The sequence below is a fragment of the Rhamphochromis longiceps genome, linkage group LG17 (genome assembly GCF_057381845.1).
Source record: "Rhamphochromis longiceps isolate RC_006_pf linkage group LG17, R_longiceps_female_GT1.1, whole genome shotgun sequence".
Lineage (NCBI taxonomy): Eukaryota > Metazoa > Chordata > Actinopteri > Cichliformes > Cichlidae > Rhamphochromis > Rhamphochromis longiceps.
This window is the reverse complement of record NC_140573.1, coordinates 34,591,755-34,616,719: the sequence shown is the minus strand read 5'-3', so window position 1 is coordinate 34,616,719 and position 24,965 is coordinate 34,591,755. Positions and strand designations below refer to the sequence as shown.

Sequence of the window (24,965 nt, the reverse complement as noted above, 5' to 3'; positions counted from 1 at the left end):
AAATCATTTTATTCAGTTTATTCTTTTCCTGACCCTTTATTTTAGCCTCTCTTTTCTCCTCTTTCTGTTTACCTTCCAGATGTCTTTGAACATGTCAAATTTATACCAATGGTAAGCTTTCATCATACTCCCCTGCTTCTTTTTTCCACAAAAGAAGGCAAAGTTTTCCAAGCCAAGCCTTTTGGGGGAGAGAAGAGAAACTCGCATGAGGCGAATCCAGTCTACTTTTAAAATTCTATCATGCCGATGTCCAGGTGCGCTTTATGTTGTCCAATAAACCCGCTCATGTTTCTCTCAGACAAGCCAAATCTTTGGGGAGAAATGGGGGCTGACAGTTGTTGTCATGTCATTACTTGAACTGCCATAACTTCTAGCTACGATACCGTACATGTTGTAATGTAATCCAAACTGAGATTACTCATAATCGGAATGTTGCAAATGTCCACGGGGTGTCTTTAGTGTCAGTCTAGAAATAGCTGCTTAAACAAAAGAAGAGTAAATTATGACCAACATTATGAGATGTGTGAAAATGTAATAATGCGCCAAGCACATGTGATGTGCTACATCTGGCACATTAATTTGAGAGGCCACCTAAAATCAATGTAGCATTTGCACTTTATTTATGTTTCATTAATTTACAGAGATATTTTACAACTGGCTTACTAGCTAATAATCTACAGCTTTGATAAGGCAGAGGTAAAATTGTTGATATTGGCTGGACTCTTGCAAATCTCACTGTGGTGATAAGGATAAGGAGCATTAATGCATTTTGGAATTCTTCCAAGTTTCTCTTACCCATGAAGCCCAAAGCTGTTTAAGGCATTATAAACCTGACTGCACAGTATTGTGAGTCAATGATGATCTGATGCCTTAAAATATAGTTATTAGACTCTTTCCGTTAACTGGATGTCTGTTTACAACAGTGAAAGATGTGAACATAGCTGCCTGAGCTGGAGAAAATATCCCCTTTTAGATATTACAGCACATTTTCTGGTAAATTACATGTCTAATAAACATGCTCCTAGTGGTTAAAAAGCATTAATTTAGCATTATGCAAAATAGCCTGTGTAACACCTTTAAAGCCACAGAAAATGCATGGCAGACACCAGAGGTCAATGCATAAAAAACATGCAGTTCTTGTGTAATTTGGGGTACCTCAGCCTTTTCTCCCCGTTTCCCTCCCTTAAGATTGGCTTCATGACAGCCACCCTTCCCCTGAGACCATTTCTGATGAGGTTTCATTGAACTGTGGATGGATCAACTGAAGGTGCAGATGCATCTCCAATATCCTGTGTCAGGTGGCTGCTGTTTTTTCTTTTCCTTAAGTGCAAAATTTCTAGCAGCTATCTTTTCAGGCCTACCATTTCTTCTTTTACTCTATACTTTCAGACATTCAGAAAGACTGGAGAACTTTTGTTTGAAACCACTTTAAAATAATTACGAGAAAGTTCAGCTCCTTGGAAGCATAATATAAAGGAATGAGGGGGGACTCAAGACTTTTGGCCAAAGCTTAATTTCATCTAAAAGACTGCAGCGTGTGTTTGTGTGTGTCAGCCACTTTGTGTGAACCTATATCCAACACAAGTGTTTCTCTTACACACATCATTTGAGAGATGAACCAACCGTTTCTTGGCTGAGTGCATCTCCACTTGAAAATAAGCCGAGTCAGCACCACAGATACCGCATAGTATTTTTTTTTTGTTTTTGCAAAATCTCCTTCAACTTCCAAAGAACTCTATTAGACAGTTTCGCGTAATGTGTTCTGGGGAAAAATTCACACTTGTTTTCTGTCTTTCTCTTACAGACAAAGAGTGAAACAGTTTAGGCATTAAGTAGAAAACTGTCCCACATCATAGTCTGTCTATACAAACTGTGTATACACCTCTGCTCACATGTTCTGCTCACTGCTGTGAGATAAATAAATCTTTTTGTTATATGATATAGGATCTCTTGGTGTTTTCTTCAAATCTGTGATTTAGGGTGTACTCAGCTTCAGTATCTGCCAGAGTGTTTGCATGTTGGAATGAAATACATTCATGGCGTGTCAAAGAGTGATTTACTATTAAGGGTAACTTCTCATTAGAACATCTGTGTTCCAACACTAACAAGCTAAAGTCTGCACATATATGTGTGTGTGTGTGTGTGTGTGTGTGTGTGTGTGTGTGTGTGTGTGTGTGTGTGTGTGTGTGAGTGCGTCTATGTGGTATGGATTGACATTTGACCTGCGCTGTACCTGGGCTCCGGGGACATTTCGACTTTTTGCTGTGTATTCATGTGTCCCCCTAAAACATGACTTGTAAATGCATTTTTAAGTGTCTAAATAATAATTTTTTCTACTTCTTATGAGGTCATTATTTATCTTTTGACCTGTATTTGCTTAAACTGTAGTGTAAATTCATTTATTAAACTATAATTAAAAGATTTTCTGATTTTCTTAAAAGTCCACCTATACCCCTCACCTGATTTTTGTGTATTCCAGTGTATTGCACAGCGACGTTTCGAGTTAGAGTGGATGTGTGTAGGTACTGCAATTTAATACACATTTTCAATACACACGGCCGGAAGTCATTGTGATTGGTAGGCTATATATATAGGCGGTACCTACAGGAAACGGCGCCACAACTTTCGCGCGCGTGCCCTTTAACAAGTGTATGTCGACGGCAATACGAAGACTGATTAAAAACACAAAGGTAAGCCTTTTTTAATGTAAAATGCACCATGACTTTAATACTATATGAAATTATAGGTGCACAGGCCTATATTAAACTGGTTTAATTTATGCTTTATGGACTGTTAGTGAGTCTTTGAAGAAGTAAAACGGCCCCAGCGTTTGTCATTGAGTAAATAAAATAGGGCTGACGACTAACCGCGTCAACGCGATAAAGCGGGCTAACCCGTGTTAGGATTTACTCGGTGTTAAAGCATTATTGTGGCTTAAACGTGTTAATGCCGACATCGCGACTAACGCGATTAACAATTAAACCAGCGCAGTCTGAGTCAAAATCCCTGATGTCGCTGTTAGCTAATTTCGGGCAGTTTGTCCAATGTCTGTCCATTCTGCTGACAGCCCTAAAATAAAAGCAAGGGTATAAGTGTATTTAGTCGTTTATTTATTTATATGCCTGAAGAAAAAACTTCTTACAGTTTTGATGCCTAAGCTTTCTCAGTACTTGTATCACTCTCTGCAGTCGCCATTACAGAAATGTCACATGTCGCCATTTTGAGTACTAGGCCTTAGCACTATGAATAAGTCAGCTGTGTTTATGCTGTAAACTACACTACTGCTAGTTCTGCTACTACTGATGATGATGACAATGATGACGATAATCGTAATACTTTATATGCTTTGGTAATACAGCCAATCAAAACGTACAGGAGAACATGCGAAGGAGACGCATTCCTCCACGGGAGGATGCAGTCTGTCATGTTTCTGCTGGAAGGGACAAACTGGGACTTGATATCCACTACATAAATGCCTTCAAAGGTAAGTTGGTCTTTAGTTTGGATTAGATTTGGAGTTTGTCACTTTGTCTTTTGTCACTCACTTGGTATGCCTCTGCAATTCAGGTCGGGGCATTTTCACGACTGTTCCATTCCAAAAAGGAGACTTTCTTTTGGAATACAGAGGTAAACTCATAACAAAAGAAGAATGTGAGCAGAGACACAGAGTTTATCATGACAGCCTGAAGGTGTTCATGTTTGAATTCAAGTTTGATGGAAAACTCTGGTGGTGCGTATTATATCAGTGTAGTTTGATTAAGATTAAATTACACATTGCTTTTGATTTATGAAAAAAAAGCTTCCTAACTAGTTAAGCTAATACTTTTTTGCCTAACCCCACAGTGTGGATGCATCTCAAGAAGATGGGTCATTAGGCAGACTTGTCAACGACAACCACATCAGTCCAAGTGCTAAGATGAAAATATTAAATATCAATGGAAAGCCCCATCTATGCTTATTTGCAAGCAGAGACATAAGTCCAGGTGAAGAAATAGACTATAATTATGGTGACTCGGATTGGCTCTGGAGATGCAAGGTATTTCTACAATTGTACTTTTTGGAACTGATAAATTGCATACCCTAAGCCATTTTTACATTTGTACCTACTCAAATTGGCTTAACGTGACTTAGGGCATCTAGTTTTTCACTGAAATTGAGTATCACCTACTGTGCCTGGGGTAACTATAGCAATGCAGCCGAGCATCCAGTGATATAAATGCCACAGCAAGCATGGACGTCAAGGTGACAAAATGCCTGCTGCTCAGTCTATACTTTAGTGTTCAATTCAGGGATCACGCTGTTAATTTTGGTCGCTATTTCAAACATTTCAGAGTTTCAAAAATGATGGCTTGGATTTTCACGAAGGAGGCACACTCATAACTTATCAAGTGACACCATTGACCAGCCACCTGGTGGCATTCAGTCTATGTCAAATTTTCTGATCACTTTGGATCACTTGGAACCTTGGTTGCAGTAGTTACTGAAAAACTACATGGTACTATAACCTACTGGAAAAACAGGGGTAGGTACTAATGGAAAACAGGCAATTGTGATGGCTGCCACATCAAAGCCCTCTAAAAGCACTAAAAAAATATCAGCAGGTATGCAGAAATAAAAAATGGCTTTCGGTTTCTAAATTTTAACAGTGATTGATGTTTAATGTGATTCTACACAGCAAAATCTCCAGTGTTAAATTAACACTGGAGAGTGTCTATAAGGGTCCACACCTCTGAGTGTTAAATACAACACTGAGTGTTAAATTAACACTTTTGACAGTGTTATATGTTTAAAAGTAACCTAGTCAGTTTTGAAGATTAACAATGGCTAACACTGAGCAGTGCTGATTTTCTAACACTGGAAAATAACTCAAAATGTTAGAAATATTCCAGTGTTAGAAAATCAGCACTGCTCAGTGTTAGTCTTTGTTAATCTTCAAAACTGACTAGGTTACTTTTAAACATATAACACTGTCAAAAGTGTTAATTCAACACTCAACAGTGTTGTGTGGACCCATATAGACACTCTCTAGTGTTAATTTAACACTGGAGATTTTGCTGTGTAGCCTCTTTAGTTAGATTCATTTTAAATTTTGTCCCTCGAAGATAAATGGGCCCTAGTGACAGTTCGTTGCTGCTACAGGTGATTGTTTTACTCCTTTAGCAATGGCTTAAAAAATAAAGAAATCACACTGACTATTTGTCTCTTAATCATAGGGCCTTAAATTCTCTATACATGACAGTGAATATTTTAAAGACAATAGCTTGAAACTTATCTTTCTCATACAGTTTATTTAATGTTTCAAAAGCCTCTTCAAAAATGCACTGTATATTCATTTTCTATCTGTTACACACGAAGACGGAGACCAGCCAGATTCAGAAGACTGTGAGCTGCCTAAAGCCGCAACCAAACAGCTTTCCAAACAATGATCTGGACCTGAAACATCCAGAGCCTGAAAGGGTAAATATAATCCAGTGTACCACTTAATGAACTAATAATTTAATCTATCATCATTCTTTATGGATGCTGTGTGTGTGTGTGTGTTTGGCAGTCACCTGGGTGTGATGTGATTTACATGGACGAAGTTTATTAGTTGATATCTGCAACTGAATTGAAAACACACCTTTCCAACTGTCCAAAACAAATAAATGTTGCAATATTTTGCTAACAGTGTCACAATCATCGTCTGGTGTGCACAACAATATCATCTTTGGACAAGTGCATTCAGTGTGTGGGACCGGTTTCCTCCCTCAAGTGGCTTGGCTATAAGTGCAAAGGTGAGACATTTAGTGAATAGGTACAGTGTATAGTAAAAAGCATTAATAGAGTTCAACAAGTTAAGACTAGCTGAAATGAACACTGCTCCCTTTTTAATTAATGGGTGGTCACGTCTAATTAAAGAAATACAGTATTACCTCATTGGTGCAGGACCTTGTAAAAATGGTATACTTGGGATTGTCCTCAATTCCCCATTCCATAACATAAACTGCTCAAAATAATAAAGGGAACACTTAAACAATGTGATGTTACTCCAAGTCAGTCACACTTCTGTGAAATCAAACTGTTCACTTAGGAAGTAACACTGACAACCAGTTTCACATGCTGTTTTGCAAATAGAGTAGACAACAAGTGGAAATTATAGTCAATTCACCATAATAAAGGACTGGTTCTGCAGGTGGTGACCACAGACCACTTCTCAGCACCTATGCTTTCTGGCTGATGTTATGGTCACTTTTGAATGCTGGCGGTGATTTCATTTTAGTGGTAGCATGAGACAGTCTACAACCCACACAAGGGGCTCAGGTAGTGCAGCTCATCTAGCGTAGCACATCAATGTGAGCTGTGGCAAGAAGGTTTGCTGTGTCTGTTAGTGTAGTGTCCAGAGCATGGAGGTGCTACCTGGATGTGGAGTAGGCCATAGGAGGGCAACAACCCAGCAGCAGGACCGCTACCTCCACCTTTGTGCAAGGAGGAACAAGAGGAGCCCTGCAAAATGACCTCAAACAGGCCACAAATGTGCATCTGTCTGCTCAAATGGTCAGAAACTGACTTCATGAGGGTGGCTTGAGGGTCCAGCATCCACAGGTGGGGATTGAGCTTGCAGTCAACACCATGCAGGATGTTTGGCATTTGCCAGAAAACACAAAGTTTGGCAACTTCAGCACGGGCACCCTATGCTCCTCACAGCTGAAAGGAGGTTCAAACTGAGCACGTGACAGTCTGGAGATGCCGTGGGGAACGTTCTGCTGCCTGCAACATCCTCCAGCATGATCATATTGGCAGTGGGTCAGTAATGGTGAGGGGTGGCATTTCTGTGCCTGCCAGAGAGCCTGACTGTCATTGGGTAACAAGATGAGGTCCTCGGACCCTTTGTGAGACCACATGCTGGTGCATTTGGCCCTGGGGTCCACCTAATGCGAGACGACACTGGGCCTCATGTGGCTGGAGTATGTCAGCAGTTCCTCCATGACAAAGGCATTGATGCTATGGACTGGCCCGCCTGTTCCCCAGACCTGAATCCAATTGAGCACATCTGGGACATCATGTCTCACTCCATCCACCACAAACTGTCCAGGGGTTGGCAGATGCTTTAGTCCAGGTCTTGGAGGAGATCCTTCAGGAGACCATCCGCCACCTCATCCCGAGCATGCCCAGGCATTGTAGGGAAGTCGTACAGGCATCTGGAGGCCACACACATTCAACTACACACTTTCATGCCACTCAACTACCTAAAGAACAAAGTATTTAATAAGAATAATTCCTTCATTCACATCTGGGATGTCCTTTTTTTGGGGGGGGGGGGGATTAGCAGTGTATGTGTAGTCATTAAAATATCCTTAATGTGAACAGTTTTTTTTTTTGTTTGTTTTTTTTTTTTTTTTCAGCATTTGACATTACTGCAATGCTTTGACAAAAAACTACTTCACTTAAATAGAACTGCAAAGCTAAATTAAGTCTATCAAAATGTGTTTCAGTTTGTTTAGGGGTCTGGCACAAATCTTGCCTTGCAAAATTGGCAAATCAGAATTGCCACCAGTCAACACAGGTGTGTATCCCATTCATATTTGGCTTGACTTTTTTTCAGTTTAATTTTTTACCTGTCTAAAGTATTGATCAATTAAAAAAAACTTTTGTTCTTACATTCCAGAAAGAAGAAATTTCTGAATATTCAGGGGAGGATGGATTGCCACATTCAGTTCTGGATCAAATATCAAGCGATGATGATGGCAACCACAGCATATCAGAAGAAGAATATGTGCCAGATTCAGAGTCATATGATGAAGATTCAGATGAAGACATCTCATTATTGCCAAGCACATCAAAAGGTCTGCTATGCCAAGATGACATCTCCAAAGCGCATGAACAATCAGATTCAACGAATTTAATCCACAACTTGACAAAGGACAAGCCACAAGATAAAAGTGAGCTTTGCGAAACTGAATCAGAAAAAATGACTTTAAGTAAAAGAAATTACTGCTATTTTTGTGGCAAACCACAAGCTAAAATTTCCCGCCACCTGAAAACGCACAAAACGGCTCCTGATGTTGTGCATGCATTTTCCCTGCCTAGAGACTCAAACGAGCGTAAAAGTCTGTTAGAGAAATTGAGAAATAAGGGAAATTTTAAGCATAATGCTGCAGTTTTGCATGGTGGAGTGGGACCACTGAAAGTGAAGAGAAGACCCAAGATTAAAGCAGTAGAGGGAAAGTTTGCTCATTGCTTTTATTGTCAAGGGATGTATGTTCGCAAGGATCTTTGGAGACATGTCCGCAGATGTCCTAACAAACCAAAAGATGACACGGATAAAAAACCTGGAAGAACCAAAGTACTCGGCCTGGCTTTAACTCTGGAGTCTCAGTGTTATCCGCAGGTGTCAAGTGGAGTCTGGAAGGTTCTTGCTGTTATGAAACAAGATGAGATTGCCTCAGCTGTGCGAAATGACTTTACTGTTATTCAGTTTGCCCAGTCCCTCTACAATAAACATGGACAAGACCCTACAAAGTATGATTATATACGACAGAAGCTTCGTGAAGCGGGACGTTTGTTGTTGTGTCTGCGCACAGAATTCTCAGTGCATAACATGGAAGAAGCTATTAAGCCTGCTAATTTCCAGAGAGTTGTGCAAGCAGTAAAGAAAGTTTCAGGTTTTGATGAAGAGACACTGTCATACAAAACTCCAAGCCTTGCGCTGAAACTGGGACATACACTGCATAAAATGTCTGACATTATCCATTGTCGTGCCCTCATGACAGAGGATGAAGCCCTAATCAAGTCCACTGATGCGTTAAAGAAGTTGTATGTCTCCAAATGGTCTGAGATGGTGTCTCACCGTGCCTTGAACACATTGAGTGAGGCAAAGTTTAACAAGCCATCAACATTGCCCTTTACAGAAGATGTTCGGATTCTCCATCACTACCTTCAAAAATCTGCAGAAAGTGCCTTTTGCAGCTTGGAGAACGAAGCCACAGCTCAGAATTATGCCCAACTTGCACAAGTTACACTCTCACAAATCATTGTGTTCAACCGAAGACGTTCTGGAGAGGTTTCAAAGATGCGCCTCAAAAGTTTTCTTGAAAGAGACAAAACAGCACTCCACACAGATGTTGCCATGGGGCTCTCAGAAATGGAACAGACTCTGTAACTATTTCTGTAGAATAGAAATAATGGGAAAAAGGGACAGAAATGTTCCAGTTCTGCTAACACCAAGCATGCTGGATGCTCTGTCACTACTGGTTAGTAGGAGGCCTGACTGTGGTATTTGTGGCACTAATATCTACCTCTTTGCAAGACCCCGATCAATGAGTCATTACAGAGGAATGGATTCCTTGCGTGTTCATGCACACCAGTGTGGAGCAAAGCAGCCTGAGTATCTAAGATCGACACAGCTCAGAAAACATGTTGCCACACTCTCACAAGTCCTTAATTTGAAAAACAACGAACTTGATCAGGTTGCAGATTTCCTGGGTCATGATATCCGCGTTCACCGCGAATTCTACAGATTACCAGTTCCCACAACACAGCTGGCCAAGATTTCCAAACTGCTTTTAACACTGGAAAAAGGACAACTTTCCCAGATCCAGGGGAAATCACTGGATGAGATCAAAATAGAAGGTTTGTATTGAAAGGAGCAAATATTAGGGCAGTAGTTGAATATTATGCTTTATCAACAGAATTAAAACCTAAAAGCACAGACCATTCTGTTAAATGTCCATGATTTAAGGTTCTTGAAGTCTATTGTTTCATCACTTTGCAACATTTGGCAAACTGCAGAGTGGTGGCCTTAAATAGTAAAACTATGTACTATAATTTCCAGTATTTGTTCTGTATTTTGTCATATCTCGTTAATGTGAGGTTTTTGGGGGGTTTGTGTTTGGTGTTTTGGGGGGTTTTTCCCACAATTTCTTAGATGAAATTGCATTAAGTGATGCTGAAACAAAGGACAGTGAGAGTGAATCAGATGATGATGACACAGCACTCACAATGTTGGCGTGTGGCACCAGTGAGCCTGTACATGCAGTAGCTGATTCCACAAACACAGCGCAGCTCCAAGACACTGTAGATTGTGGTAAGTTACCACTAGCTTGGTTTCTGTGGATAAAATGTTTGTTACAAATATTAAAACTTAATCAAATTGTGTAATCAGCAGATGAAGGACCACTCACAATGCCTGCAGCAAGTGAGACTGCTGCTCCCTCTGAAGGTAAGGGGTGCAGTTGGTTCTCTAAGCTTATTATTGTTTCATCACTTTGCAACATATGGCAAACTGCAGAGTGGTGGCAAAAAGTCACTTGGATGAGTGACAAAATGTTTCTCCCACTGAAAACGCTACGTCCAGATTAACAGAATCAACGTTTTGGGATTTACTTACCTGGATGATTGAGCATGCATCAAGAGACTTTTATTCAACTTTTTATTCAGTCTTTTATTCACAGCGGAACACTAAATGTCTCATTTTAGAAATTTGATAAATTTTCAAAGAGAATTTTAGCTCGTTTTGATATTGATGGTAGCAACACATTTCAGAAGTTAGTACAGGGTAGCATCCATTCTTTTAACCACCAAATGTTTTTTGTTTTTTTGTTTGGTTTTTTGTTTGTTTTAACTACTACTACTTTATATATCTTCCAGAGAAAAATGCTGCTCAATCCCACAATTCCCGAAGAGCTCCCAAAAACATGTGGTCCAAGGCTGAGGTTGCTGCAGTGATGAGGCATTTTAAAGACCACATAAACGAAGGGAAACTAGCCACCAAAAATGAATGCAGTCATTGCAAATTGGTAGAAGATCCGGTGTTGGCAGGAAGAACAGTTCAAAACATACGAGATTTTGTAAGAAACAGAGGATTAACTGCAAAAAGGCAGGAAAAAAATGAACTAAAATAACTGTTTAGCCAGATGTGGTTTTACATCTTGGTCAGATTGCCAATTGTTGTTAACACTGATGTTCTGTTTAAAGAAAAAAAAAGTTCTTGTTAATTACAGAAGTAGTTTGTATTTCATAATTTTTACATTTAATTTATTTAGGGTTTTTTTTTGACAGGTTATATTTAAAATAAAAAATTATAAATGCATATTTTCTCCCCTTAATATTTACCTTTAGACTATTAAAATTCATTTTAAATGTTTTTAATTTTTCTGTTTTCTATATTTTTATATTTCTGTGGGAAGCGTGGGCATTTTTGTCCATAGATTTCTTTTTTATTTATGGTTAAAATTAATGTTCAGATCCAAGAACACTAATAAAATGATGTTCCAGTAATCCTGTGTCCTGTCAGATGTGTATTCATGGTAATGATGAGCTATTTAAATATTACATCATTGTCCCTTTAAAGACCCAATATTGTTTTGTTTTTTTTTTTGGACCTCATAAAACACATTGTTGTCAAGTGGACAATGTCTCCAGAAAACACAATAGAATCTGGTTGATGTGTATCAGTGTATCTAGACTTCTATAGGGAGTGTATGAGGTCTGAAGTGACCCAAATTTTTTTTCAGATTTTTTCGAACACTTTAACCTCGCTCCCTTGGCTCTAAGTCCTTTGAAAATGGTAGTCCACTTAAACCACCACCGGGCGGATTGACGTAGTATAGTCCCTCCATACCACATAGACCCGTGTGTGTGTGTGTGTCTATGCGCTGTCTGTTGTAAGAAAGCAGCAGCTTTGTGGCTTTCTTGTTTTGTTTTGTTTTCTTAAAGGAATATTCTGGAAATTCAGAATTCTATAAAATCTGCCCTGAGAGATACCTATGGTGGCCCTGAGAGGCCAAATGGACTGCAACTTAAGAAAACACCAGCAATAAGAAAAATGCTGCAAAAGCACACAAAACACAACGGAAATGAGAAAAAACTAAACAGAAATAGAAAAAACACATGTCCAAAAGCACAAGGGAAGTATTTCTTCCCACGACGGACCAGTTGCAGGAACCAAAATATACTAAGAATTGCGCTGAGAGACACTTAAAAGAAGTGGAGGTTCTATTGGTTTTGTGAGGAAAGAATAGATGAGAGGTAAGTGTGTTAGCCTAACTATTAGCCTAAAAATCTGTCATCAGTATTAATCATGATAAAACACACCTAGCATGTTTTGGGTTCCTGCAACTGGTCCGTCGTGTTATTGTCTCCCCAGAAATACTTCCCTTGTGTTTTTTCCTATTTCTGTTTTGTTTTTTCCTATTTCCGTTGTTCCATCCAGCTCAATATCACGGCAAAGTAATACTGTTTCATGATAAGTGCTTTTGGTGATATAGGCTTTTAATTCTAAAGTCCCTGTTTCTGTTTTGTGTGGCTTTCAGTTCAGAGTAAGATATGTGTCATATGGTGCTGGGCATGTGGAATTACTGCAGTGGAAAAGTAATGGATAGATCATGTGGACCGTTCCTTGAAAAATCAGTTTGATAAGAGACCTTCAAAAGGAGGTGGCTCAGAATTTAGCATTTCCTTATTTATCTAACATTTTTGAGTCCCCCATAACCTCTTACATAGTCAGCTGCATTTTCAGAGCTTGTTAACCCAATTTTTTTTTTTGTTTAGTTTTTTCAACAGTCTTTTTTTGTATGTGTGCTGTTACTGTACTACAAATTCAGTCGTCTGTATTCAATTTGTGGGGGAAAGCCTGAACAACAGGAAGCATCTTTGAGTGACAGAAAGCCCAGTTCTTTATATAGTAATATACATGTCATCCAAGACACCACAATAAATAAAACTGATTGGTCAAAGGTTGCAATGATGTCAGTCGACATGTTTCCATGCAACATGATGGAAAACAGGTCAGAGAGAAACAAAGGAAGAGCAAGAGTACTTAAGTGACCCAAACTAAGTTTTGTAGGCATCATTGTTTCCTCTTGCCCTAACGAAAAGCCGTAACCAAACATTTCACAAGCAATTCCTGTTCTGTGCCACAGAGCTTGAAAAGAGATTTTATTTCATTGGATTCTGGGGGAAAACTGAAACATTGCCATGATAGCCAAGATCACCTTGTTCATATGACGTGGGGAAGCCCCCTGAAACACTGAGCTTCTGTAAGGGCGACCCTGCCAAAAGCGGCCGATTCCTGTGACCTTATCCTTACAGTCACTAACCTATATCACCAGTTTGTGCCCATAACTCAGGATTGAAACTTTTTACCCTTACAGTTGGTAGGCTGTTTATATTTATGTGTACAATATAGTACACATGCATGTGAACTATAATATGTTTGTCTGCAAATGTCTTTGAACTAAACCAATACTACTACCATAAAATAAAAGCCATAAAATGGAACCAAACCACTAACATTCCTTCATTCACATGTTTTCATGGAAGACTTTGAGTTTTTTTTTTCTTCTTCTTCTTCCAAATCTCTAATATTTTAATCAAAATTCAAGTCTTGTTGTCCTTCATTGAGCTCATGAATGGCTGCTAAGTTAAAAACTGAAACAAGGGCATTGTTCATGAACGTGTAATGACATTTTACAATTTAAGACTCAAATTACAAACATCATAAGGTTTTTTCCCTGTGAAGAGACCTTTTGAGTTTCATTTGGGATAGCAACAGCGTAAAGGTTTCAAACAACTATAAACAGGACATTAGAAGGAGAGTGGTTAAAGATTTTTTTTCCACCAACTAACTAATAGAAAGCAAACGAGTGATGTAAATAATGCAGCTACATTGTTTTCTAGGCGTTTCATAAGTTTCAAAAGGGAATTGATAATATGAGCCAAGAATGCAAAAAGAGTCTGCTATGCATCATATGGTGCAGTGTAACGAGCTGCATATTACTTTACAATAAAGGAAGACGTGTTTTTACACGCATGAGCTTTGAATTGCGTGGCCATAACATGTTCCCCAGATAAATAAGGGTTAGAGATGACTAGGGGATCCCTTAGTTGACTTACATTGTGGACTTACATCCGTCACTTCAAATAAAATTCCTACAAAACGATTTCCCCGTCTTAACACAAGCTGTTCATGTGGTCGTCTATTATATACTTCGTGCTTTTGTTTTGCCGTGGAGAGAACTCAAGAAGCCGTTCTCAAAACAGTGGTGGCTGAAGGATTTGGGAATGCGCATAACACCGCGAAGACATGGTCGTTGTGGGGGGTCGGTTTCCAGCTCAAACTGAGAGACAGACAGGCAGTTAGTCATAACCCATTTAAGAAGCCTTAGTGTTTTCACTTAAGAGGTCGCAGATACGTATAGAAACATTCACATTTAATGATTTGTCTATTGGCTAGTTCTTTTTATCGCTCTCTGTTTAAAAGTTGAGGCTTCTCACAAGTTTTTAATTTAAGAGCTTAATTGTCCTTTGAAGGTCAGATGTTTGCAGCATTGTAGCAGAGCTTTCTCTGTCTCCCCCTCAATCTGAGCATTGCAGTCTATAATTTTGGTTTTGGAGTGCAGGCTCCTCCCTGAGGACTAAACAGAAAACCCTCCTTACTACCTAAAAAGCTCCAGCAATTTTTTTTTCTGACCGCAGGCAGGAGAGACAGAGCGAGCGAGAGAGAAAAAAACACATTTAAAAAAGTAGCGGATGGATCATTATAAACTAAACTGTGCCTTCTTCAAAATGGCAGCGCTGACCATGGAAAATTATAGTCTGTCTCTGTGGTTTGTACATTTTTGCAAACTATATATGAAACAAAGGAGAAGAGAAGATGGTACTTTTGGGATGTAAAATAATTTACAAAAAATTTAACAAAAAAGAAACAGAAAAAACCCACTGGTTTCCCTGAAAGTTATTCCTTGTCAGTGCTGGAAAGGCTTTTATTTCACCGTTGTGATTTAATACTCTTCAGTCATAGGATGGTAAATAAAAATGGTAAATGGCCTGCATTTGTATAGCGCTTTACTAGTCCCTAAGGACCCCAAAGCGCTTTACACATCCAGTCATCCACCCATTCACACACACATTCACACACTAGGATGGTGTATTAGTTTAAAATTCATCAGTATCTTCATGTATTGAGTAGTTTATATTGTAGTTGCCAAACTCTGCAGCTCACCTCAGCTTGAATATTCAAACATCTTTCAGCTCATCATTATTTGCATTTTTTAGCACTAGCTCGTATTAGCACTGTGGTTAAGGCAGAAGTAGATAACTCAAAATGATGATGAGCGCAACTAACACACAGCTCCAAATGCTGAAATTTTTTTATGTGAGCAGATGTGCAATTAGCATCTATTAGCTGATATTGTGCTTTGCTTACACTGTGTTTCCATTGCCTTTGGGTGGCCAAAACTCTGTTATTGCAAGTTGAAATTTTGAGATATTGGTCCCTGATGTTCCTGTTCCAATAAAAATCTTACAGCTACTTAATGCAGCTTTACTGAAAAACCTCACTGTGTATAGTCCTATATGATTTCATTTAATAAGAGGTATCACGGTATCACTCTGTGGCCACTGTGCTGAACACACATGCACAAATTTCCACAACAGTGAAGAGGTTTTCCAACATGGACCTGGAGTATAAGCCCAACTGAACCTTTTAAAGGAACATCTATTTTTCCTCGAGGGATTTTGCTATCGTCTTTTATATTTGGTGGTAGATGTTGTGAAGGCAGGTGCTTACTTTCATTGTGTGCACAGTCACATAATCTGTATTTGCCTTCCTTTTGGGGACATAAAGCAAGTCCCTGTCATGTTACAAATGTAATTTTAGGTTGAAGATTTGGTTTTAGGTTACGACAAGTTCGAGTTAACCTTAAACCTTATGGCTCAGTCTCTGGCAGGGAATTCATGTAGTGTAATATGTGTTGATAAATGAAACAGAGAAACAGAAACAGAGAAATTGATTTATCATGAGGGACATGAAGGAATTTATTATGATAGAAATAGAAAACAGTAGGAGAAGATTTGTATCTTAGATGTTCCATAGTCTTAACCAGCTTGACCAGCAAGGGCAGCGTTTGCGAGGATGTGGCTGCCTGTTGACGACTGTGGCTGGGATAAAAGGGAAGGAAGCCAGACGGTCCTGGAGGATTTCTCCAGTGGATCTGTGGGAAACACACACACACACACACACACACACAATTCTAAGACGCGACCATGTATGTAAAGAGAGGCTATCCTCCAGATCTGGTGAACAGATGAAGCTAATTGTTTCCATCCTTGTCAGTGTGTCACACTCATAGAAGCCAAATTACACTCCACAAACACACATCATATGCTCTTTCTTTCCTTCTTTTACCCACTTTCCTCACAGGGCATTCCAGTGTTAGCAATAAAGGAGACTGATACTCTCAAGGAGGGGTCAGCTACAGATGTTAGCAGGTCATTAAATTTCGCCTGTGGTGACGAGACATCAATTACTGTGTTTTTCCACTTTCTTCTGTCTGTTGTGATTTTTTTATTTTTTATTTATTACACTGCACTGTGAAAACTTGTAATGATTAAATTGTGGCTACAATACAGCAAACCTATTCTGATTCCAACCATTTTTACATTTTAATTTAAGGTTTTACATGTATCCATTTATTTGGCTGTTTATTTGACCTTTGCTTATACATAAGGGTCATAGGAGACAAAACACACTCTTTTATGTGTCCAGCAGAGAGAAGAATGGCAGCTGAAAGGAAGACAACAAAAAACCATGTGCAGTGAAGGTTTCACAAGCTCAAATTCTGTCTGTGTATTTAAGTAAACCCTATACACACTATATCAAGCCAGGACTCATACGGTGGTTACAATGTACAGGCTTCTCTGAATGAACAAAGGTAACTTGCTACATTGTAAAAGTGGTTTTAGTGGCACTTAACTTGTCCTCAACTTGTCCTTGTATTTTTGTTCAACTTTACATATTTTAGTGGCCTATTTGCTATTAGCAGTATTCCGATTTAACCTCAAGATCCTTGGTTGTATAATTTATACAGGTTTCTGGGAAGCCATAAAATAGATAGGGGACCCTTTATCCTTCCCTAGTGGAAACTGGAAGGTTGTGGTAATTTCACTCTAATCCCCAAGGCCATTTTGTAGTGTCCTGGGAGAAATCCACTTCACAGGTCATTGGGGGGGGGGGGGGGGGGGTGTCCAGATACCTGGAATCAATTAACTGGCTGCAACTTCAATCCAAGCTTTACAGACAAATGTTTAAACTGAGGATATAGGAGTTTTCTCTATGGAAACTCTTTGCAGTCCAATGAAAAACAAATACACTCCATGATTCAGTAGCTATTGGCAGTCAGTAGCAAGAATTCGAAGTAATGACTTTATCAGTTTCTCACATCATTGTGGAGGAATTTATGCCACATCTTCTTTACAATGTTGCTTTAGTCCATTGAAGTTTGTTAGCATTCATCTATGCACAGCTCTCTTAAGGTCCTATCACAACATTTCATTCACATTGAAGACTGGACACCTTGATTATTTTCATTTTCAGTCCTGCTGCAAGAGCTAGTTTTAGCTAAGCTTTGGTTATAGCACAGATTCATCTCACATTCAACTCTAGAATATTTTGATAAACAAGCCTAAATAATCATCCTTCGCCATCATTTTTGACAGTTGGTACATATGAGGTATTTGTACAGAAACATGGTGCCGTGCATTATAGCCAACATCTCCACTTTGGTCTCGTCTGTCCAAAGGAAGACCAAAGTTTAAAGTCTTGTGGTTTGTACAGACTGAACTTTCCAAACCTAAGCCAGGCTGTAATGTTTTTTAGAGAGAAGCGGCCTTCTGCTGGCAAGAAACAATCCGTTCTTCAGTTAACTCTTTTTCTGATTGTACTGTCATGAACTTTAGCATTTAACATGTTAAGCGGGGCCTGTGGCGTCTGAGTGTGTTAAATCAAACTTCATTTTCCCCCTTGGTGCAGCTCGTTTGTGCAGGTGTGAACACAGTAATCGCACTGGTGAGGACCAAAACAACTGAAACTGAGACCTTTTAGCCTCGGTACTTTTCCAAACAAACTCCAGAGTGTTTCATTTATGGTGTGAACGTGTGGAAAAGTAGAATAAAAGTGCAAAAGTCTGCACTGGCAACTAGCAGTGAAATGAACATAAATTCTCCATTTTCTCACACAACATCTTCTTCCTATATTTACTTCTGTTTCTCCCACCCCGGACACCAATCTGGCCAATGAGTGGACCCAACATTCTCACATGGTTTTTAGTGATACATTTTGGTTTCCTTGGAGTTCAGTTGGATTTTTTTCTATGTAAAAACAAAACAAATGACAGGGAAAAGCTACAAGTTCTCAAATTCATCGACTGATTTGGACCAGAATAAGTGAAGTATAGGTGTGAAAAATCATCTGAACCTGGAGGTGAATTTGGTGGGACCCCCTCTTCGGGGAATGCCTTGTGTTAACACATACCTTAAGACTCTAGACCGGCAAGCTGCCAAAACCTCTGCGTTTATAAGGATTTACTGACACAATTACTGATGATCAGTTAATCAAGTGCATTTGATTAGCAAAACCTGGCTGCTACTTCTTAATTCCTATTGAAGCAGTGCTTTGTTTTTCAAAGGACTGCATGGAGTCCTGTGAAAACTCTCTTTTTCACACAACTGCATATAACGGCATGAATTACTTTGTTGATAGCAGGGTTTTTTGCTACACCGTTCTCCTCTATAAAGACTTGTGGGATGAAATCTACTTTCTTTACCACACACGGTTCCGTTACAATCCCAAAACCTTTGTGTGAACAAAGACAGTGAGTCAGTAGACTCCAGTTTTATATAATTAGAGTGGGCATTTAAAGTGAAAGGCAATAACTGAAGTAGATTCAGCCTTTCAATTAGTGGCGAGCTAGGCCGGCATTCTTTACCCCCAGAAAGATGTGTAATTATTGTTTAAACAATGCTTTTTCCATCGATTTGCTCCAGGAATTAACATTTATATGCACCAAGCATAAATACAGTCATTGTTTGATGCATTAACGGGGTAAATGAGCTGGATTATCTAATTGAGGGAATTTATGTGGCGGGAGAAGGTATTTATTTATGAGTAGACACAATAGAAATCCAAAACACAAAATTGCTGATGTAAAAAACAAAAAAAGTGAAAACAAATTCCAAAGTGTATCAGCAAAGTGTCTAATGATAGAAGTGCATAGAAAATTCCAGTATAAACTAACATGATGGTATGAATATATACTATATATAACTATTTTGTTTTTCTTTGTTTTCTTGTGATATAAAATTTATACTCTTAGAACGGCGGATGCTCGATCCAAAAGGTTCCAAAAATAGGATCAGTGTATGGAATTCTTAATTGTCTCTAAAGGCTCTGTTTCAGATTTTCTTTCTAATCTAGGATATGCATCATATCATTGAGAAAGATTGTCCTATGTACAGCCATCTCTGGCACAAACGTCTGGATATTTGCCTAAAATGTCCCTCCCACTTCCTGTTCAAATCTGTTTGTTGCACAAGATCTGTGGGGCTTCACCAGGAGTGAGTAGAAGAAATATAAATGCATGTGCAAAGCGTTTCCATCAGATTCCAAGTACAAAATGGCTAAAGACAGATGAGTCGATATTTGTTATATGCGCACCAGCAAACGTTAGCTAATTCTCTTAGAAGTGGAACAGGCTTTCTGAGGAACACACAGCAACCTAAAATGGCAAAAAAAAAGACATCAAAGTAAGGAACAGACTCATACCATTAAAATTTTACTTTAACAATACCACAAAATGACCCTAAAACATGTTAAAACTAATATAATTCTATTTCTAACATGTCTTTGCTTGTAGACTTTCTAAATGAGTGAATCTATGAAGACATTACTTCATCCAAAAAGCCTGTAATGGCAAGTCTCAGCAATCAAAGACCTTAAATATTTGTGATCACAGACACCAGATGTTGGTTAGTAGTATTAATAACTGAAGTATTCTCTTTAAAATGAACGAGTAAAGCACTTTGACAGGTTTTAATAGTGAATGTTTTGAATATTTCAACAGCCATACAGATCCAAGTAAAGATCCAGTGCATCCTGTAAGGCAGGGGTGGGCAATTCATTTCCCCACTGGGCCACATGATAAACTGGAACTGTTATGATGGGTTGCACCAGTAAGCTTATGAATACATCAAATTAATACTGAGCAGACTTAAGATCAGTTTATTGGTGCGGTCCTCAACAACTGTCCAAGTTTCTCATGTGGCCCAATAGGAAAATTAATAGGTGTGTCTGTGAAGGTTCTCAATTAATAGGTGTGGTAAACTGTATTGTGTAATCCAGCATAGAAAGGTAAAGCTGTAAATGAAAAGTGCATATCTGATTGATTTGACATGATAAGGACATCACATATAAATCTTTTGATATATTATACTTCAGAGGCTACATTTCAAAGATGCAAATGATAAAATACAAATGAATGATTAAACATTCTTTAAAAATCATGCTTGTGTCCTAAAATGTACACAGATACTGACTCACACATATGGCCCCAATTGCCAGTTCCTGTAGACATACTGAAAACATATTCAAGGTTGTCCATTATAGTTGATTTTCTTTTCTTTTTCCCCCCTTTTTTTTATGAGAGCCAGTGGTTCAAGCTGAAGGGGGTCTTACGGTTTGCATTACAGCAGAACAGTTTTCCTTTGAGCCTTCTCTCTGTCCACTGACTCACTATGGAACAATATCCCGGAATCTCCACAGAGATCCCACCAAGACTCTGAATAATGACATCAGCCTCACCGTGTGCCAACAGCAGTGCTGAGTTCCTCAGTGATTTATGTTTTAAGTAGTTTGCTCAACCGAGATTTGATGCTGCAAAAATATTTACACCGAATGCCAGCTCAGCAGTGTGAAGTTTGATCCAACATTAAAGACAAAAGGAAGCTGGATTAAGTTTCCATCCCGGGAGTGAAACAAATTACAGTAATCACAACATCACGTATCATCTTGTGCAATATTGTTGCATCTTATTCTATCATTAAAATTCAGGTAAAGATCTCTCATGGACACAAACTTTATTTTAAAAACGACTGTGCACAAAAGCTGGTTTCACCATCTGTTCAAAAACTGTCTCCGGTTGTTGTCTACAAGGTTATTGGACAAGAAAAAGCTAGCAGCACACTAAATGTACAGACAACACACGTTGAGTCTGTGTGTGTGTGTTAATTAAGTTATTTAGAAGCTGTTTTCCAACAGGAAAAGCGAGGGTTGTGGTGGTGAAGGGTTTTGTAAGATTACACCAAATCCCCAAGTTGCATTTGTTGTGACTACAGTACTGCAATAAAACAGGGGTCCGGAGTCTGCATGTTGCATAAAAGTCACTTTTTCCTATGACCTGATTTGTACGTGAGCCCTGGAGCAAACAAACACAGATGGGACATGCATGCACATTGCGCGACACTGGTTTTTCACCTGTATTACAAAACGCAAGAGAGGAGAAGGGAATACCCCCGGCACCCCAACTGTGCTCGGATTTGCTGTCAGCACAGATTTTGTTTGAGTATTTCACATCTTAATAAGGTGGATGTTTATTTTCCTTCACACAAGACTAGCATCGATATCCATAATCCGATCTTGATCACTTGCACGTAGTGTGTAATCCTTGTTTCTGCCTTGCTAAGTCCCCCGTGTTGCCTGACACAACATGCATCATCAACATCTGTTGTAGATTGTCGAACTTTACAGGAGTTACTTTGAACTGTGGTGAAAAAAAATCTAACTCATAAATCCTCAGCCAGCAATTATGGTTAGGTTGATGAGAAGACATGGTGGAACAGACTTTTATAACATATGTAGTCAGCATATTTTGACACTTGAAATGTTAGTTACATCAGCAAAATATGAACAAAGTCAAAGGAGCCCCCCCCCACCCGAATGTAAAGCACTGACTAGCTCAACAACTAAAGAAATGTCAGCTTTATGCACAAATTTCCACAATACATGGCAATCCTGATTTATTCACCCGAGAACAGATTATTTTAGGGTCATGTTTTATTTACCCAAATATGGTGTATCTAGGGACATTTTTTTTAAATACCAAAATAAACTAAATCCTGCCAGGACTGGAGAGATAACATATCCAGACTGTTGGAAGATTTTCAGGGTTAATTTGGAAATGTGACTGTGTCAAACACGTTTATTCCAAAGTACTAGAAGATTTATTTAGATTTAACGAGGGGGTGGTTATTAAGTTATTGACATGTTTGCTTAGCAAGTAAGCTAAAAAATGAATTTTGTTCTTTAAGGGGGTGCGGGTACTATTATCCTTCCATTCTCCAGCTTTTTACTTATATGGGCTATGCTGTTGTCACTGATCCTTTCCCCTGTTTTGTTATATCTGTAGCAGAAAATAAATAAATGTCACAAACTGGAAAGATCTCATTTTAGCTGATGACTTTGAAGACAAAAAAACCCTTTGAATAACCAACTTTCTATCAGTTGGTGGGACATCATGTGGAAATGAGTAACAGGCAAATTTGCTGCTGTATTGATGCCAGTAAAAAGTCTAGTACATATCTGAATGTAAGTATTACTGCACATTTGAAGGGGCAGCTTCTGTTTGTGTGCATTCACTAACCAACACTTACGGGCTGCTTCATGAGTTAGGCCTGTTCAACTGTGTGTTATACCAGATATTTAATCAGCTCTGTCACATGGCAGCAACTCAGTGTGTTTGGATATGCTCAAGACAACCTGCTGAATTTCAAACTGAGCATCAGAATCGGGAAGAAAGCTGATTTAAGTGATTTTGAATGTGGAATGGTTGTTGGTGCCAGATGCTGGTCTGAGGATTTCAAAAACTGCTGATCTACTGTCAATTACCTGCACAGTCCCCTCTAGGGTTTACAGAGAATGGTCTGGAAAAAAAGGAAATAGCCACTGAGCAGCAGTTCTCTGGCTGAAAATCCCATTTGACTGCCAGAGATCAGAGGAGATTGCACAGACTAGTTTGAGCTTGATAGGATGGCAATCAGCCAGGCTGTACTTTAGGACCAGCTCAGTTCTCAACATTCTGGCAGAGTTTTAGCTGATGGTGTCATCTTTGGCCTTGGATCAACAGTCACACTCTTCAATCATTCTCCTGATTTCCTCTGACACTGGTCTTCCTTGCCTACTGGATAACTCTCAAGCACTCACCTGCTGGCTTCTGCTGCTCACTCCTCCTCGGCTGTCGGGAGCAAAAAGAAAAGGTAAGATACCTCACCTGCCTGCCCTCAAGGTTCAAGGTTCAAGGTTCTTTATTTGTCACATGCATAGTTATACAAGTATAACACACACTTGCTCACCACTACACCCCATCAGTCTGAGAAAGAAAAGGAAATGTTGGACATCTTGTTTCACTCATTCAGTCACACTCTGACACTCACCTGGAAAACCACACCACCCTTAGGAAACCCAGCTCTCCGCGACCCCAAGTAAACAATCATTCATCGCTCCTCTTTGCAAATATTGTGTGCAGACATGACTCATCACTGCCTCATAGTGGATCACACACCTGTAAAACCTCTCACTGCCCTGCTTTAACTACAGTGATCCCTGTGTTCAATGAAGTGTTGCTAATAAGAAAGAAACAGTCTATTGAGTCTGCTTTTGGGTCCTCTTTTGTATTCCTGCTGTCTGTCTGACACTCAGATGATTTTTAAACTGGGGCCTTGAACATGACATTAAGTTCGCTGTACTCGAATGGTCTCCATAGTCACCAGATCTCAATCAAATAGAGCACCTTTGAGATTTGAGAGATTAGCATTATGGATATGTAGCCCACAAATCTGCAGCATGTACATAATGCTATCATGTGAATATGGACCAAAATCTCTAAATGAATGTTTCCAGCATTGAATGTGAAAGCAAAATTATGTCCAACCCTACTAGCAACATTTACCTAATAAAGTATATGTGTGTGTTGTCAGGGCTTTGATGTATGAATCTGCATCTCCACTGGGTGCACACATGGCATTGTGAATGCACATGACTGCATTACTCTTCACAATTTATGACTTTTCTAGACAAAAAAAAGAACTCACACTTAGAAGATGAGTTGGTTTTTGTTTTTTTGTGGTGTGTGTGTGTGTAGCCAATAGATATATTGGACATGCCAAGTAAGTGTAAAATAAAATTCAACAAATAACAAATGTTTGAGGATTGCCAAGCCCTAAAGAAATTAAGTCCAATAAGGTTTCTCTTTCCTGGTGCTAGTAAACTCACAACTTTTCTAGTAATATCACATCCTTTCCTAATGGGACATCTTGAACGGATCACATACCAGCATGCACACACACATACATATACTGCTGAGACAACACATCTCAGCAGCTGTTGCCGGGAATAAGTTATGGGTCATGCCACCTCCCACAGTCCACTGTGGGAAAAAATTTTCAACAACACAGGAGAACAATGACTTTGAATGTCTGCCATCTTTCACCCTGGATATCATTTTAAGGTTTTCAACACTCACCAGTTCAGGGTGTTCAGCCAGCTGGCCACTGATGTTGTTCCATGGAGCCAATTTTATTACACATGACGATAAAGCGCTAGAGATTAAAAAAAAAAAAAAAGGGGTAATTAACCTGTAATTTAACGCCATCTGCAGGACATGCGCTGCAAGTGTAAAATAAGTTTTGTTTTTTGTTTTTAATTGTCGGATTGAATGAAGTCCGTTGGGATTTTTGTGTATTAACAAAACAGGAGAAAACGGTAGATAAGTAGAAAAAATAACCATAGCTTGCGCATTACTTTTCAGTGAAGGTGAAATAATTCAAGGCTTTCTCCTTATGTTAAGGTGGACGTATAGCGTCGTTGTTATGGTAACCACAACACACCAGGAAAGTGAAAAGTCGGTGATTGGGTTTTGCTGAGATTGGCTGTGAAATTTTTTTTATTTTTTTTATTTTAAAGGCCTGCGAAGACTCCAGAGATATAACAATAAGGAATGTGTTTCCTTGTTTATCTAACAAACACCAAAAAACCGGACACAGCAAGTAAACTGGCTAATAAGTAAGTTTCTGCATGCTTTAAATGAACAACACACTTGTTGTACACTTGTGCTGTATTGTTATGTTGTATACACCTTTTCGTATCACATTAGCCCATT

General features: G+C 39.1%; 2 protein-coding genes and 1 pseudogene across 5 annotated transcripts in view; all 3 read left to right on the top strand.

Annotated features, from left to right (window-relative positions):
- The first annotated feature begins 3,286 nt into the window (after window positions 1-3,286).
- Window positions 3,287-8,342, top strand: LOC146650052 (uncharacterized). The gene is made up of 8 exons (XM_085386125.1): window positions 3,287-3,484; window positions 3,568-3,730; window positions 3,844-4,036; window positions 5,356-5,457; window positions 5,669-5,774; window positions 7,473-7,543; window positions 7,646-8,263; window positions 8,325-8,342. Exons 1-8 carry the CDS (start codon window positions 3,382-3,384, stop codon window positions 8,340-8,342), a joined length of 1,374 nt encoding a protein of 457 aa, XP_085242251.1. The 5' UTR covers window positions 3,287-3,381.
- LOC146650051 (uncharacterized) lies at window positions 8,328-11,210 on the top strand (annotated as a pseudogene). The gene is made up of 4 exons (XR_014908239.1): window positions 8,328-9,609; window positions 9,905-10,063; window positions 10,145-10,198; window positions 10,627-11,210. The product of XR_014908239.1 is annotated as an uncharacterized LOC146650051 (transcript).
- Window positions 11,211-22,732: 11,522 nt separating this feature from the next.
- The window catches only part of ccdc146 (coiled-coil domain containing 146), a 66,482-nt gene continuing 64,249 nt past the window's right edge, over window positions 22,733-24,965 (top strand). Inside the window, exons 1-2 of one of the 3 annotated variants that reach the window (XM_085387918.1) lie at window positions 22,927-23,064; window positions 24,770-24,868. In XM_085387918.1, coding sequence (XP_085244044.1) covers window position 24,868 — 1 coding nt within the window. In that variant the 5' untranslated portion in view covers window positions 22,927-23,064; window positions 24,770-24,867. Of the gene's footprint in view, window positions 23,065-24,694; window positions 24,869-24,965 lie in introns of those variants that run through there. The other 2 variants (XM_085387916.1, XM_085387917.1) reach the window with 2 other exon arrangements.

Excerpts from the sequence above, each read along its gene's own strand:
- LOC146650052 (XM_085386125.1), top strand. The coding sequence starts at position 3,382 with ATGCGAAGGAGACGCATTCCTCCACGGGAGGATGCAGTCTGTCATGTT. Across the intron at positions 5,775-7,472 it reads GCTTGGCTATAAGTGCAAAG|TTTGTTTAGGGGTCTGGCAC; the intron begins GTGAGACATTTA and ends AATGTGTTTCAG. Across the intron at positions 7,544-7,645 it reads ATTGCCACCAGTCAACACAG|AAAGAAGAAATTTCTGAATA; the intron begins GTGTGTATCCCA and ends CTTACATTCCAG.